The following is a 16,185-nucleotide window of genomic DNA, read 5'->3' as shown; positions in this document are numbered from 1 at the left end:
CACCCGTCCGGCCTGCACCTCCTTTTCGATCTTGGCCGCCACCACGTCCGGCATGTCCCTTGCTGACTTGAGGTTGGGCGCATCTGTGGCGACCCGAGGGCCCGTGTATGGAATCCTGAAGCCCTCGGTAAAGCCTTTCCAGAGCGACGTGGCGGCCGCTCGATTGGAGTAGCGCTGGAGCCAAGGCTGCAGCGCCGCTGGGGAGACTGGCGTTCGGGCGAGAGAGCGCCAGTCCCCCGCGCCGCCAGTATCATTTTTTCCCTGCGCCCGTGGTGACAGCCTGGCCCCCAGCTGCCGGTGCTCTCGCCCCATCCTCCCCCCTGGCTCCGTTTCCACCTGTGCCGCCCCGAAAGGGCCGCTGCGATCCGGAGCCCTTGTGGCAGTCCCGCCGAGGGTGACGGCCTAGGCAGTCCTCGCATACGTGGTCGAAGCGGCACCGAGCCTTGCGGCAGCCCCCCGTATTGAACTCCCAGCAGGGGCGCTTGCTGGCGTGGTGCCTGTATCCTGAAGCTTCGGCCTTGGCACGCTCCCCCATGCCCTTGCTGTTGACCGCCCGTAGCCAGCCCATGCTGTCCAGCTGGTCCCAATGGGTGAGCTCGTTGCTGGACGCCTTCTTCCGGAAGCTCTCGTCATACTTTAGCGCCGCCTTCTCGCCCGCTGTGGCTTTGATGTGCGCCACCTCCCTCATGTGCATGGTGAGGTGCCACGCGCGCTCGGGGTATGCCGCCTGGACCACTCCCGCATATTCACAGTACCCCAGGACCCAGTTTGTGAACGTGCGCTCTGCCGGCCTCTCCCTATCCTGACGCCTGCACTTTCTGGGGGATCCCATGTCCCCAGCTGGCTCCTCAGCTTGCAGGAGAGTGAAAACATCCACGTAGTATCCATTTAGGATCCGCTCCCTCACGCGAGCCGGCAAATGGTATCCGATGGGGGCTTCCCCCGGCCCAACCTGTGGCGGAGACTTCTCGCACCGGGCTGACGGGGTATGCTCCCACGCTGCCCTGGCCCCTACATGGGCTCTCCCTCGGTGCCTGCGGCGCCGGGCCCACTCGGCTAGCCCCGGGACGTAGGCCGCCGCCTCCCAGTAGTCCCTTGCCTTTCTTTCCCAATCCTCGTCCCCGGAGGACTCACCTCTTGACTCCCTGGACGACGATGTGCTGCGGCTCCGGCTCCTACGGCGCGCCTTCCGTGACCGTCGACCTGAGGCTCTGGACCGCCCTTTGATCCGACCTCGTTCCGAATCACTCTCCCAGCTGCTCTCCGGGCTTAGCTTGTCCACCTCCTCGTCCACCACGATCGGGTCCCTGGCCTCCTGCGACGGGCTCCTATGCGTCGGGCGCCTGGCCTCCCTCCGCTCAGGCCCCCTTAGGGGTGAGTGACCCCTCCTTCGCTTGCCCCCTGGCCCCTTCGGGGGGCTCTGGCGGGCTGGAATGGGAGGGGGGCAGTGGCAGCGACCCCGGCCGTGGCGGCCCGGGTGCTGGCAGCTGGTGCCCTGCCCCCGCCGAATGCCACGGACAGCACAGCCATGTTCTCCTGCATGCTTATCCATGCCGCTTGGATGTCGACCCCCTGCAGAGGGGGGGACGCCCTGCGCGAGCCCGACTCCCCGGAGGGCACCGGCAGCCCCCCGCTGGTGCTTTTGCTGGGGGCCCCAGCCCCCCGGGGGACCCGGCGGGGTTCCCCCCACACCTTGCGAGGGGCCCCCGCCGCCCCCCTCGTGACCGGACCCTGGCGTGCTGCCTTGGCCGCTGCCTTGCCCTTCGTGCTCGCTGCTGGAGACATTCGTCCTGCAAAGTAAAGAAACGCCCGCCCTGCAAGGCGGTCTGTTGGTCAGCTCCCAGGCGACGTTGGGGGGGGGTCCGGTGGCGGCCCTGCGCGCACTGCCGTGGCCGCCCGACCCGGCTTGCCGGACCGGACCTGGCAGTCGCACCTGGGGAGGCCGGCCCGGGGAATGGGGGGGCGCCTGACCCGAGCCATGCCGCCAGCCTGCTTGCACGACTCGCTCCGCCCCGCGCCCCCCCTTCGTGGAATGACAAGGTCCCCCATTCCTGGATGGCCCGAGGCGGCCTGCTGCGGCTTGCCTAGCCCCACCTGCGACACGGCCGCCCCCGGTAACCCGGCTGCCCGGCGGCATCCTGACCGGTTGACCTTGCAGCGGCCGGGCCGCCCGCCCGGTCGGTGCCTGCGCGGCCTGTCCCCCGGAAGCCGCCAAGGGGGGGGCGGGCCCCCTGGGGGGCACTGAGTGCAGATGCCAGCCAGCGGCCACCGAGGAAAAGGCTGCCCCAGGGGCCGCCGATGAAGCTCGGGCCCGCAGCCGCCGCCGCAGCCCGCCAGGCTGGCGGCCAGGCAGCCCATTCGGATTGCCCGGAGTGGAGGCCCCCGGGGGCCGAACTTGTCGCCCCCCGCCGCTACTGAGAACCCCCCCAGGCCCGCACCCAGTGCATGCCGGATCCAGCCGCGGCCGCTCTGGCAGCTGCCGGGCGGCGCACCTGCGCTGCCGCCGCCAGAGGGCCCAGGAGCCTGGCGGGAAGGTGCGGGCCGGCCTCGGAGGCACAGGCCGCCCGCGGCCGCGGTGGCCCGCTCGGGCGGCGGCCGGGCAATCCTCCCGCGCCGCCGCTGGTAACGCATCCGCCCGCGCCGCCGCTGGCCGCGAACCGCCCAGGCCCACGTGCGGCGCAGGCTGGACGCGGCCATGGCTGCTCCGGCCAACGCAGGGGGGCGCGCCAGCGCCGCCGCCGGAGGAGGGCCCGGGGGCACGAAGGGCCGGTGCAGGCCGGCCGGCCGCGAGGGCTCAGGCCGCCCGCAGCCACAGCGGCTTGCTCGGGCGGCGGCCGGGCAACCCGCCCGCGCCGCCGCTGAACCAACCCTCCCCGGGCCCGCAGGTGGCACGAACCGGTTCGGCCGCGGCTGCTCCGGCAGCCGCCGGGCCGTGCGCCCGCGCCGCTGCCAAAGGAGGGCCTGGGGGCCTGGAGGGGAGGCGCGGGCCGGCCGGCCACGATGGCTTGGCCGCCTGCGGCCACAGCAGCCCGCTCAGGCGGCGGCCGGGCGACCTGCCCGCGCCGCCGCTGATCGACACCTCCCCGGGCCCGCAGGCGGCGCGAGCCGGCTCGCCGCGGTTGCTCCGGCAGCTGCCGGGCAGTGTGCATGCGCCGCCGCCGAAGGAGGGCCCGGGGGGCTGGAGGGGAGGAGCCAACCAGCCGCCAACCAGCTGCTCCCTGGGCCCGCGCGTGGCGCGAGCCGACTCGGCCGTGGCTAATCCGGCCCCCGCCGGGCCGCGCGCTTGCGCCGCTGCTGGAGGAGGGCCCGGGGGCTTGGAAAGAAAAAGGCGCGGGCCGGCTGGCCGCGAGGGCCCTGGATGCCTGCAGCCGCAGCGGCCCGCCCGGGCAGCGGCCAGGCCACCCGCCCGCGCCGCCGCTGACAACCTCTCCTGGGTTCACCGCGGCACGCAGAGACTCGGCCGCTGCTGCTCCAGCCCGCGCCGGGCCGTGCCCCCCGCGCCCCCAACCCGTGGCACCCGCCGCCTACCCCCAGCAAGGGGGAGGGGGAGAACCGTGGCGGCCCCGCGGAAGGGGGGGAGAGGGGGCCGGCACCCCCTCGCCCCCCCAACCCCCCTCCAGAGAGACACAGGCCCCTCCATAAACGAGGGGAAGAAGACCCCCAAGGCCAGCCCCCCCCGCCCGACGGCGGGATGGAATCCCCTCCCGAGCATCTGCCTGCCATTACCTGATGCTAGTTTGCTAGTTGATCCGGCAGATGCTCGAACAGTAATGGCGCTGACCATGCGGCTGGACCCTCATGGGATGGATGCTCCGCCTCCACTCCGGTCCCGCCTCCACGCCGTCCGGCCCCAGGTGCCAACCTTGCTTGCAGGTGAGTCTGCCGCTTTCTTTGTCAGTCTGTGAAAGGCTTTGCTCTCAGATAACTGCAGTTTAAGACTAGCATCTATTGTACCTCCACTAGTTTTTATAACAACTGACTTCAGGAAATTGTGGGTTTGTAGTTCACTGAGAAGTCCTAAAATTACATTGATCCATCTTGCTTGTACCTGCGTCTGTCTGCTTTGAAGTAAGTGTAAGAGTGCAAACTCCCAGAAAGTGAGTATAGCATTACAATGCAAGTTTTTAGCCTGAATATGTAAAAAACCAACAGTGACTCTAAAAGCAAGCATGCCAGTCGAGACTGATCATATATACCACTGAAGAAGATGATCAAAATGCATCTAGCCAATGAAAATAAAGCATGGATGTTTGCATTTGCATTTGTAGGAACTAATGTTCCTGCAGTTATTTATTGTTGTGTAAAATTTTACTTTATATCTCTTGGATGTTATGGTTGCCATCTGAAGAGCTCTGAAATAAGAAACATTATGAGGCCATAAGAAAATGACATATTACATGTTTGAGACTCTTAAGAGTATTAGTATATACTGTCCTTATAATTTGTAAAAGATGCTTTTGACAGTTATGATGCATCTTTTCTTTTTCCATGAGTATTGCTATTAATACCACAAAAGAACTGTTCCTTAAAATAAGGAATAGGTGGCAAACATGGTAGGTATTTATGCTTAAAATGCAGGATGACTATGCATTTTATTGAGACACTTTTTATGGATATTTTAATTCTTTGATACTTTATTGTTCTGGCCAGAAGGCTTCATAATTGATATATTTTGATTTAATACGTTTCCACAGAACTATTCTAGAGTGTGAGACTGGAGAGCTATGTGTAACTGTCTTATCAATAAGTAGTTAAGATGAAGCAGCAGGAGAAGAAAACAATGGAATAAATTGGCTTAAATCCAAGTACTTTCTCTTAACTGTGTTGTGGATTGGGTTGTAAATTTGTAAGTTTAAGCATATTGCAGTTATAAGTAAATTATTTGATTGACTTTATTTATAGCTTATTTTTCTTCTGATCTGACAGAAATATAGTTTTTACAATGGATGGACTGAGACTATATACCATAGGTGTAAACTTTGGGGGAGGGCTAAGGAGTTCTCCCTTAGGCAGTCACTGCCAGGCAGTATTAACAAACTCACATGAGAGACTCATGGTGCAGTCCTATGCAGAGTTACTCTTTGGGGCTTTGTTCATGTTTGCTAGTATGTATTTGTGTGTTTATTTAGAATTTATAATAAAAAAGGAGTCGCAGTTTATATAAAAATTTACAAATAAATCTTACAGAAGAATTAAGAGACTTTGAAGGAACATATAGGATCTTGAAAATCAGGCTTCTGTAAGGCAAGATTTACACACTAGCAGCAATATATGCCCCCAAACAAAGCAAGAGAAAATTTTTATGAAAATGTTTTCCAATCTGTTTTAAAATTTCAAGAAGGAGAGTGTATGATCTTCGAAGATATACATGGGGTAATGGATCCAAAAAAATATAGGTGAAAAAAACCAAAGGAGGCAGACTTCCCAAAAATGTGTTTAATTATGTGGAAGATTCTTGGAGGCTCAAAAATCCTAATACTAGAGACTATACTTTCTTTTCCAACAGACACCAAACATGGTCAAGGTTTGATATGTACAGGATTCAAACACCTTAGTTATTAATCTAGAAAAGTGCAAAGATACAACCAAAAACCTTTGCAAGATCACAATCCGTTAGTATTTACCTGACAACAAAACAGTGCCTGTGCTTATGGCCCACACAAAGTAGCTTAGTCCTAGCTGGCTACACCTACTTTCAATGTAGTAACAGTCAGTCTGCAAGGCCTCTGTTGGGCCCAACATACTTGTTTGGCTTCAATTTACATTTCGGGAAAAAGTGAGTTTCCGTTTTATTTTGTTTTTTCGTTATGTTATCATTACATTGTATTTTGGAACTGGAACACTGAGGAAGGGTAGGGCCTATGTTTTCTTGTTGAAATAGCTTTGTTTGCTTGCTTGATGCTGTTGTTGCTTTTTGATGGGTGTGGAATGGGTCTATATATCCTTGATTGAGAACAGTTATTCTTTCAAAGTACTGAGGGGGGTGCTGCATCAGCCACTCCTAAGCTCTTCTTTCAATTTCCATTTTATTTTTAAATGGTGAGGTGGTATCTATTGAAGAAAAAGACAATTGCAAAAACGGCAGCTTGGGTGCTATCTCTTTGAAGCAATGAGAAAGCCAATCTGCATGAACAAGATTGGAGTAGTGGGGAATGCAGATCAGAGGCATTTAAAATTTCTTTTTGCCCTGTATGCAGCCCAGAGACAACATAGACAGGAATGTCCACTCTGTACATGTTCATGCTCTTCATTTTGCTGTTACCTAAAAAAAGCAATTTACAGTTCATTGTCGTGGTTTCTGTTCAGGCAAACACGGGGCTACGCATTCACAGGCTAGCTGTGGAACCATATTGCAAGGGAGATTTTCCCTTGTGGCCTTGAAACGCCCCTTGTGCACCTTTTGGTGTAGTGGCAATCATTGGGGAACCTCAGTAGTCATCTGAGGACGAGCAGACTCCAGCAGTCTATGAGACAGCAACGGAGTACATGGAGATAACACATATTTGGAGTCGATGCTCCTATTGGATCTGTGACTGTGAAGGCAAATGATGGGGAGAGTCCTTACAGGGACGCTTGGACTTCTTTTTAGCCTTTTCAGGCAGTGCTTTGGATCTGATCGGTGGAACTGAAGACGATCTCAGCTCAGAAATGAGTGTCAGATCTGATGGCTGAACCAAGAGCACCGGAGCCAGTGGGGCACAGGCCTTCTCTTGGGTTCTGCCTGATGCTTTTGAGGCTGTTCAGAAGCCCCTAGAGCTTTTTCATAGAGGACTGCTTTTAATTGAGCCACCCTCTCACTCTGAGCCTTAGGTGTAAATTGCCTACAGGCTTTATGTGCGGAGATGTTGTGACTCTCTCCAAGGTAAATTAGGTAGGAGTTATGATCGTCAGACTGAGCCATTTTTGTACCACACTAAGCCTGTGAGATTCTTGCTCGCCCTAGTCATTGGTTGCCCCTCTGGTGTGGTGCTGTTGACCTGTACAGCCCGTGGGTATGGCCTTGTTTCCCCAGACTGCCTGGTTGGTCTGAAACTTTCTGCTACCGTTGGGGTGGTGCTTGGGTTCGAATCAGCTTAGGGTAGGGCTGCCAGACCCCCGGTGGGGGTGGGGGATCCCCCGCCCCTGCCCCCTCCCACCCATGCCCCCATTTACCTGGCCAGCGGGGGGATGTGCACCTTCCATGCGCGCCCCCCTGCGGTGCTGCGTGCCCCCGCGCACAGCAGCCCCAGGATCAGGCCTGTTTTGGCCTGGATTGGGGCCCCTGTGGAGCGCGGGAGCATTCCTGCGCTCCACAGGGGCCCCCAACGGGCCTGACCCATGCGAAAACGGGCCTCATCCGCACCCGTTTTGGCACGGATCGGGTCTGTTTTGGCACAGATTGGGCCCGTTGTGGGCCCCTGTGGAGCACAGGAACGCTCCCACACTCCACAGGGGTCCAAAATGGGCCCAATCCGCGTCAAAATGGACCCGATCCGTGCCAAAACGGGCGTGCATTGGGCCCGTTGTGGGCCCCTGTGGGGCGTGGGTGTGCTCCTGCACTCCGCAGGGGCCCCAACAGGCCAAATCTGCGTCAAAACGGACCCGATCTGTGCCAAAACGGGCCCGGATTGGGCCCATTTTGGCACGGATTGGGCCCGTTGTGGGCCCCTGTGGGGCGTGGGAGCATTCCTGCACTCTGCAGGGGCCCACAACTGGCCTGATCTGCACCCAAACGGGGGCTGCATGATGATGTCACTCCCAGAAGTGACGTCATCACGCTTGTAGGAGTGTGCACTTTGTGCGCGTGCACAACTGCACCTACAAGGTGAGAGCCAAGCCCCAATCTCCCACTGGGAGATTGAGGGGGGGGCTGGCAACCCTAGCTTAGGGAGCTGACTAACATATGCTCTGCTCCTGGCCTGCCCCCCTGGGCTTCAGTGCAGGGACTTACACCACATTTATGTTGGTGCCCAGCTGTAGCTGAGTGCTGGCAGAGGGCCATGGCGAAGTGGCGCTGCATCACTGCACCAGCATAGGAAAGGTTACACCAGTGTAAGTCTGGGATACGCCAGCATAACTCTTAATTGGCCCCCTGAGAGCTTTTGGCCTCCTCCCCACTCAGGATTGCACTGTTAGATGTTTAATGTGTTGAGATATGTTGAAATTTTCACAAGGTAAAGCTAAAATAAAATCAAGAGAAGATTTATCAACAGGAAAATACGTGTCAATGGTTTTCTTATATGTAAATTTTGGAAACGTTTAAACTAGACATGACGAGGCATTAGGATTTTGAGTGATCTAAGATTGAATTTGAGATAGATCTGTGTAGAAATGATGAACATGTTATTGCTAAAATGTATCAACTTTTGTTTAAATTTGAGTCAGAGGAAGAGTAAGTGAAAGAATGTGTGATTATATGGGCAAAATTTTTTGCATGTGATACATTAATGGAACAATGGGAAAATGTGGGGTTAAAAGGGTTGAAATTTTCATTAAGCTCCAGTGTTAAGGAGAATTTTCATAAGATGATGTATAGTTGGTATATGACTCCTGATAAACTGGTTAGAATGTACAAGAGTTATTCAAACTTAGGCTGGAAATGTTCTTAACACGAAGGATTGTTTTATCCTCTGTGGTGGACTTGTGAGATAGCAAAAACTTTTTGGTCACAAGTACAATTACTAATTCAGAAGATTTTAAAGTTTAAAATAAAATGGAGACCAGAGACCTTTTTGTTGGAAATGATGGATATTCAGTTGGAAGAAGCTTTGGAATGTTGCTCTTCTATATGATTATGGCAGCAAGACTATTATATGCACAAATTTGGAAGAGTCCAACACTGCTTGCAATGGAAGAATGGTTGATAAAGATGTTGGAATTTACAATTATCTGAAACATACTTAATTGATAAGAGAGAAGACAGTAACTTCATTTGTTGTCAAATGGAAACCCCTTATAGACTTTTTACAGGAAATAGACAATAATGATTTTGATGATTTGTGGATTTATGGACTAAGGAACTTGGACTTTAGAAAAAGAGAGCCTTTATCTTTAACACAGAGTAAGAGAAAATTTGAAAATGATACTTAGATTTGTTGCAGAGAAAATCAGAAGCCTTTTTGTAGTTTGTTTATTTTTTCTTTTCCCCCCTGTTTTTCCCCCTGTCCATATGTTTTGTTATTTTTGTTTGTTAGCTGATTTTTTGTGTAGTTAGTTTTTGGGTAACTATAGCTTTATGTTTTGTCTTTCTTACTAAATAAAACCGTAAACAAAGAACATCAGTTAGAACAAACACATACAGTGTCATTTAAGTACAGGGTTTTTTGAATGGTTACATCTTAACAAGTGGGTTGTTCTTAGATGAGTCAATCTGTATAAGTTTCCCACTAATCATACCAATACATGCCAACTATTGGGGTGGGGAGGTGAAGGGAAATTGGAAAGGATAGGTAGGATATGGCAGGGGAGGATGCTTGCGGAAGCAGGAGAAGTGGTAATAAGGATTAGGAGAATATTTGATTTTATAGTAATTTTAAAAATGTAACTAAAGAAACAGTTTGCATTGTTAATTAAAAAGTTGTATTTTAGCTGCCTGAAGACATTTGTTGAAGCCAGATGTGTTTTACAAGTTGAACCTAAAGAACAGAAATTAACTATGCACAGGAATGTAGTCATTTCCCATAAACTTAATTATGTATTTTTATTAATAATTTGTTCTGAATGTCTGTGTTTGTAAGGTGGAGTTTTTAAGCAGATTGCTAAGAAAGCAAGATATATAAAATCCTAGGTGGCATATAGAATCCTAAGTGAGGTTTCTTTGACTATGGGCACTGTACTGAATTGCCTCAAGATGTGCTTACCCTCACTTACAGGATATCAATATGAAGTGAGAAGAAGATTGCTACTACTCTGAACTCTGTACATTGCTCAAAAATTGAGTGTATAGCAACTGTTTTGTATTCTGCCCTGGCTCATAGACTTCAACCATGCATTTATCAAATGAAGGCATCTGTGATGTCATAATTTAGTATATTTTGATACTAAGTCACCCTTATGAATAAGGCAGAAACAAGACTCCTGTGAGTGAACAACCAGAAAAACTTAAAAAATATTCCCCTACAGGCATTTCTGTGTTGCCTTTCTTAATGTCAAATTTGTTACCTTTAGTTTGTTCTATGCACATTGTATGTATATTTGCAGATCTTAAAGTGACTATTCTAAAAGTCAATTTCAAAAACTGGACACAGCAGGAGATCGCTGATATACCACTATAAACACTGCTCAACTCCCACCCTTTCCTAGGTTTGGCCCAGCCCGTGAGCACTGTTGGGGGTGTGTGTGCCCAGGATGCCCCCCCTAAATTTCTTGGGAGCCCTTCCCCCCCATGGCCTGGACTCCATAGATAGTGGCAATGGAGGCCCTTCCTTATGATGTCACTGGCCCCGTTTTTTTTAAGGACCTAGCATAGCAAAGCCTCTGGCCCGGGCCCAACCCCCACCCCCCTGGAATTTAGAAAGTCTATGCCCTTGCTACATACTTGAGGACATTATATAATCATTTTTATCCTAGGATTCCCAAATAGCTTTTTTTTCTTGCCATTTTTCCTTGTGGTAGCTGACAAGAAAGAGAAAGTGACATGGTAGAATATTTTTAACTTTACATGGTGGCTGTAATTTGTAGCTGTTTTATATGGCAAAACGACTTATAATTACATTTTTGTATGACAGTAACATTCTACTGTTTTTTTTAGAAGATCAGTTTTAGAGAGAAATGCCCATTGTAAAAGAGCCGGTGGTATACTGCTTTGGCATTTTATCCAATATAGAACATGAAAAACTTCAGTGGAAACTGTGGAAGAAATATTTAAGTGATTCTGCAGAAAAGACCAAGCCAAAGAAGGTACAAAAGTAAGTTTGAATAAAACAGGCACAAAATAATTATATACTAGCACATGGACATTTCCATGCAGAAGTCTTGAGACAATTCGTTCCTTATTAGTCCATTTGAAAACTTTGCAAGTGTTAAGAGAACTCCAGAGTATGGAGAATTTTTTAAAAAGCAGAAATTATATACAGAAGAGAGTGACCCTTGGAGAGCTTTCAAGGAAACAACAGCAGAATGTAGCAACCATGTAGGGATGGGATGACAAGAAATAATCCCAAAGCTACAAATCTTGGAAAATGGGCAAATGATCCTATCAAGACTAAGGGGCTAGAGGTGCTATCCGAAGCAGACATTTATCTTTCAGAGAGTCTCTCTACATGTTACTAAGTATCTAGGGATGCTCAAATGCAGGATTGTATGTGCTGGCTGTTATTGCTCAGTGCACATGAATGCTGCTTTCACAGGAGCTCCCTTTGTGTGACTGCATCTGCAAGTGATTCCGAATAGAGCTCCAATTCAACTATTGTTGCTGGCTGAATAAGTACTGTAGGTTCCTTTGAAGTACCAATCTGCATTTGTCTAAGGTGTGAGAAAGTGTCAAGATAAGTATTTGAATGAATGGATGTTGGGGAAATTGGGATTCTTTTAGCAATTGAGGAGGAGCTGATATGAAACGTGTGAGTGTACTCACGAAGAGCAAATTGAAGTGTGACTGTGCGAGCAAGTGCATGGAAAGTTGGAGGGGGGACACATGAATTGAGGTTCACTTGAACATCACTAGGTAATTAGTAATGTGTAGAGAGACTCTATAACCATTGCTTTCAGTGGGTTTTGAAGAGTGTAACTCTGCTTAGGGTAGCATGGTAGGGGACCTGGTGGGAATTCTAAATGACTCATGTTTAGAAAAGTGAAGATAAGCAGTGCAGTCCTAAGTAGACTTATACCCTTCTAAGTCTACTAAAGCCAATGGGCTTAAAAAGGTATCTCTCTGCTTGGGATTACACTGTAACTCTCCATTAAGATCTATCAGAGGTAGACTGTAGCTGTCAACCTTGTTTTATGCCTAGTGACCATAGGAAAACTGCCTGGTTCCCCAAGAAGAATGTCATTTGCCAAGGTGGAATCCATACAGCCTTTCATATCAGAGTGCAAAATATAAACATGTGAAATGGTTGTAATGCTGCAATTGTCTGTACAGTTGACATAAGCCCTATTATGAATATTGTAGGATTTTCTTGCAATTAAAAATACATACTGGATATTAGTCTCCCCACTGACCCCTCCCCAGTGTCCTCTCAGTTTAGTTTAAATAGATTTTACAGTTATTTTTATTTTGCACACTAGTTTTTCTTTTTTCTTTTGTTATGCCACATTAAGTGATTTTGTAGCTGTTCAGTTACTTTAATTCTCTTGACATTAGCTGATTAGGATTCTTCCCAATGCAGCTACTTTCAGCCAAAGTAAAGTAGCAAAAGTTTAAGATCTCAAATGAAATGAATAATTTTGGTTGATTCTAATTTAAGGGAGCGGTGGTGCAGCAGCGTCACCTAAGCAATCAGTTGCACCTGCTCAGGTTCTTCACAAAGTGTCTCAGAATCTTAATATCTTTCACATCAATGGAATCAGATACTAAGTTATTATGCATGAAATAGATTTTCTATTACTAATCTTAAACATCTCTATTTGGTAGATTGGTAACTGTAACAAGCATGGGATTAGGTAGTTGTGATTAGAGATGGCCACGAATAGCAATACGAACTTAAAAAACCCACGAACAGCCCAATATGCTGTTCGCGAACAAGCTGTTTGTAAGGCCCCAATCTAAATGAACAGGTGGTCGTTGCAAGCCTCGTTGGTTGCTGTTTGTCAAGCCAGACAGTCTGGCACCTGCAATCAATTCCCATGGCAACTCAGGCAGGGATTGTCTGAACTCTTGCTGTTGCCCTGGAAACCCCAGTCTAAGCCCAATTTAGCTTGATAGGCAGGTCTTCCTTCCAAGTGTGGACTGGAGCTCCAAATTTGTTACAAGAGGAAAAGACCAGGGGCAGGGGGGCTCCCAGCTCTGGCTTTCAGGGAGAGACAGCTGCTGTCAGAGAGACAGGGTGAGTGCATTGGAGCTTGAATTTTCTTTGTGTGGTGGGATAGGGATCTACCCTTTCAGGTTCCAGGGCTGCTGCCAGGCTCTGGGGCCAAGCTATTATTTATTATTGGTACCTTTCCTGGTGCCTGCTCATGTAGGGTTTCTGGGAGTGGTGCGGTAGGGATCTACAAGTTCCAGCGCTGCTGCCAGTGCCTGGGGCCAAGCTATTATTTATTATTGGTACATTTCCTGCTGCCTGCTCAGGTAGGGTTTCTGGGAGTGGTGCAGTAGGGATCTTGATGGCTGGAGGACAGCCTGCTGGCCCCCACAAACAACGAACATATTTGTGACAGGATCATGTTTGTCAGTGTTCATTGTTCATTGTTCGTGGATGGCAATGAACAACGAACTCCATGTTCATTTTTTTTCTGTTCGTGCCCATGTCTAATTGTGATAGAATAAAGACTTTGCATGTTTGATTGCTAGACTCAGTCTGTTGATCCCTTAGCAATCTGTTTTCCTTCATGAACGGTCGTTCAAAAAACCTGTAATTGTAAAGAACTAAAACAATTTCACACATGAAAAATACATGGAAATGCCTTGTAAGGTTCTGTGTGTACACCTGATGTTCTAGGGTGCAGCATTCAATTAGCTTCTCAGCACATGTGTGCATGATCGTAAAAATGTGATGATCTATGATTGCTATTTTCTACAGAAATCTGCCTGGAGTGGATTATAAATGATAAAAATAAATAAATGTTATAAATGATTATAAATGATATAAATAAACAACTAACCATAAAAAAGAAGACCATTAAGAAGCTATGATAAAATCCATAATTAAAAGTCTGGATAAAAAGTTGTGTTTTGGTATGGTCCCTAAAAGAAAGTAAAGTATGTGCCAGGCAAACCTCAAGGAGGAGGGCATTGCACCACACAAAATACAATGCCTCTAATTGCCACCCGCATCACCTGCTTAGGGCCTTGAAAGTAAGTCCGGAACTTTGAATTGTTCCCAGAAACAGATGAATAACCAGTGCAGATTTTTCAGCACTCTAACCAACCCCTGACAGTAGTCTAGCCATTGCATATTGGAGAGCCAGAATGGTGTAGTGGTTAGAGTGTTGTACTAAGATCTGGGAGAACAAAGTTTGAATCCCCCTTTGCTATACAAGCTTGACCCTAACCCTGGGCCAATTACACACACTCAGCCTAACCTACTTTACAGAATTGTTGTGAGGGAAAAATCGAGAAGAGAATTAGGACCTTAGGTGATGGGAGATCTCCCGTTGCCAGTGGGCATATGGTAGCCCCACTTCACAAGACTGAGAGCAATTGAGTACTGGGGAAAGGATTAGAAAAATGATGCTGGTCTGGGGGTGGAATGATTGGCTGCTCAAGCAATTTAATTTGTAGTTTCCAGTGTGTGTGTGGGGGGGAATTTTGTTGGGGGAAATTTGCCTAGTTGCTTCTCCCTTCTCTGCTGCATTTTCTTATGGACTTCTAGCATGTAGTCTGACTATTGGCTGTTTTCATAACACTTGTGAAAGCATTTTGCTTTTAGAAACCAAGTTTGCCTTTCTGTCCCTCCTGTGATTAAAAAACATACATCTTGTTTAAAGTCTGCAGTTTTGGTTCTTTAGATCTGGCAACCATGAAGTGTATTTTTTACCCTCTTAAAGCCACAGTGATCTGTCCCTAGATTCTAATGCTCTTATTTATGCTTTTATTTATAAAAGTTGCCTTTTCTGCAAATCAGCTATTGGTTAAAAATAGCGATGTTACTTTCACATTAAATATGCATTAAGGTGAACTGTGACAGACTGTGTGAAGCATCCAATTAAGCCTTCCAACATCTATACATAATGCTATAAATGACTTCTGCCTTTTCTATAATACATCATAGATTGCAGCTAGTATCTGTCAAACAATCAATAGGGCCAAAGCTACTAGTAAAATGCATACAAGGAATGGAAGAGCAAATGAGAGTGGATGATTTTGCCTTGGGTCCTTGACTCGACTTAGAGAAACAGACTATTACTTTGATTCCTCTTTCCACAGCAGGAGATCTCAAATGCCGTAATATAACACTATTTTCTGTGTCTAATATGTACTTTGTATCTCAGCATTCTGAAAGCTGGAGTTAGAAAAAAGTTTCCTTATGTATTCCTCTTGAGCAAATATACTTTTGAAACTGCCCCTGAAAGCAAACTGTGGAATTTGCCACATCAGAAAAAAGGCCTAAAAATCAGTCTTTTCATTCCTAGTTTTTGTTCTGTGTGTAAAGTACCATCAAGTCACAACCAACATACGATGACTCTGCTGGGGTTTTCAAGGCAAGAGACTAACTGAGGTGGTTTGCCATTACCTGCCTCCACTTAGCAACTCTAGTCTTCTTTGGTGGTCTCCCATCCAAGTACTAACTAGAGCCAACTCTGCTTACCTTCCAAGATCTATGAGATTGGGCTTGCCCAGGCCATCCAAGTTAGGAGCATCTATTCTACCACACCAGAAATAAGGCTTGAAAATTAGTCTTTTCTAGGGTCAGTTCTATAATTTTCATGTGGATGTGGTTTGAGATGAATGTTTCCTCAAATAAAACTAATATAGCATTGTGCATGTTTGTAAATAAATATGTCATTGCTGTCTTTCTGGATATGGAACCAGATAATTTGATTAGTTTGTCTTCATTTGAGCACAAGAACTGCAGCTACACAGATTATCCTACCCCTGCCCGTGTTTTCTCCAGGAGACATTTCCTTGAGCTAGGAAATTGCTTCTTAATCCCTTTATTTCTTGCTTTATTATAAACAAGGCAGGCTTTGGGCATTCTAGGATTCTGGCTATGCCATTCAGGATAGAAGCCTGGCCGTGTGATTTGTTCAGTTCTGTAGAGTTTGCAACAGTACAGTCCTAAGCAGAGTTGCATCCTTCTAAGTCTACTGAAGTCAGTGGGCTAACTCTGCTTAAGCACAGTGGTTAAGTGGTTCAGCTGCGAATCAGCACTGTACTGGTTTGAACCACACTACTGCCATGAGCTCAGTAGGTGGCTTTGGGTTAGCCACTCCTCTCAGCCCCAGCTCCCCAGCTGTATTGTGGCGATAATAATAACATTAATTTGTTCACTGCTAGTAGAAGTAGTAGTAGTTATTGTACTGTAACAAAAAAACCCTGTAGTCCTGTGTACGTGCTCCTGCTGCACTGGCCATCCACTTGGAAGTAACACAGACATCTTCAGTGTG

The 16,185-nt window shown here is 48.6% G+C and overlaps 1 protein-coding gene across 1 annotated transcript in view; it reads left to right on the top strand.

Annotated features, from left to right (window-relative positions):
• The window catches only part of TMEM232 (transmembrane protein 232), a 263,702-nt gene that overhangs the window by 12,049 nt on the left and 235,468 nt on the right, over nucleotides 1–16,185 (top strand). Inside the window, exon 2 of the mRNA XM_054986937.1 lies at nucleotides 10,730–10,886. Within this exon, the coding sequence (XP_054842912.1) occupies nucleotides 10,750–10,886 (137 nt within the window). The 5' untranslated portion in view covers nucleotides 10,730–10,749. The remainder of the gene's footprint in view (nucleotides 1–10,729; nucleotides 10,887–16,185) is intronic.

Source organism: Eublepharis macularius, chromosome 8, assembly GCF_028583425.1.
Source record: "Eublepharis macularius isolate TG4126 chromosome 8, MPM_Emac_v1.0, whole genome shotgun sequence".
In the NCBI taxonomy this organism is placed as follows: Eukaryota; Metazoa; Chordata; class Lepidosauria; order Squamata; family Eublepharidae; genus Eublepharis; species Eublepharis macularius.
The sequence above is the reverse complement of the archived record's forward strand: the minus strand, read 5'-3'. Positions and strand labels throughout refer to the sequence as shown.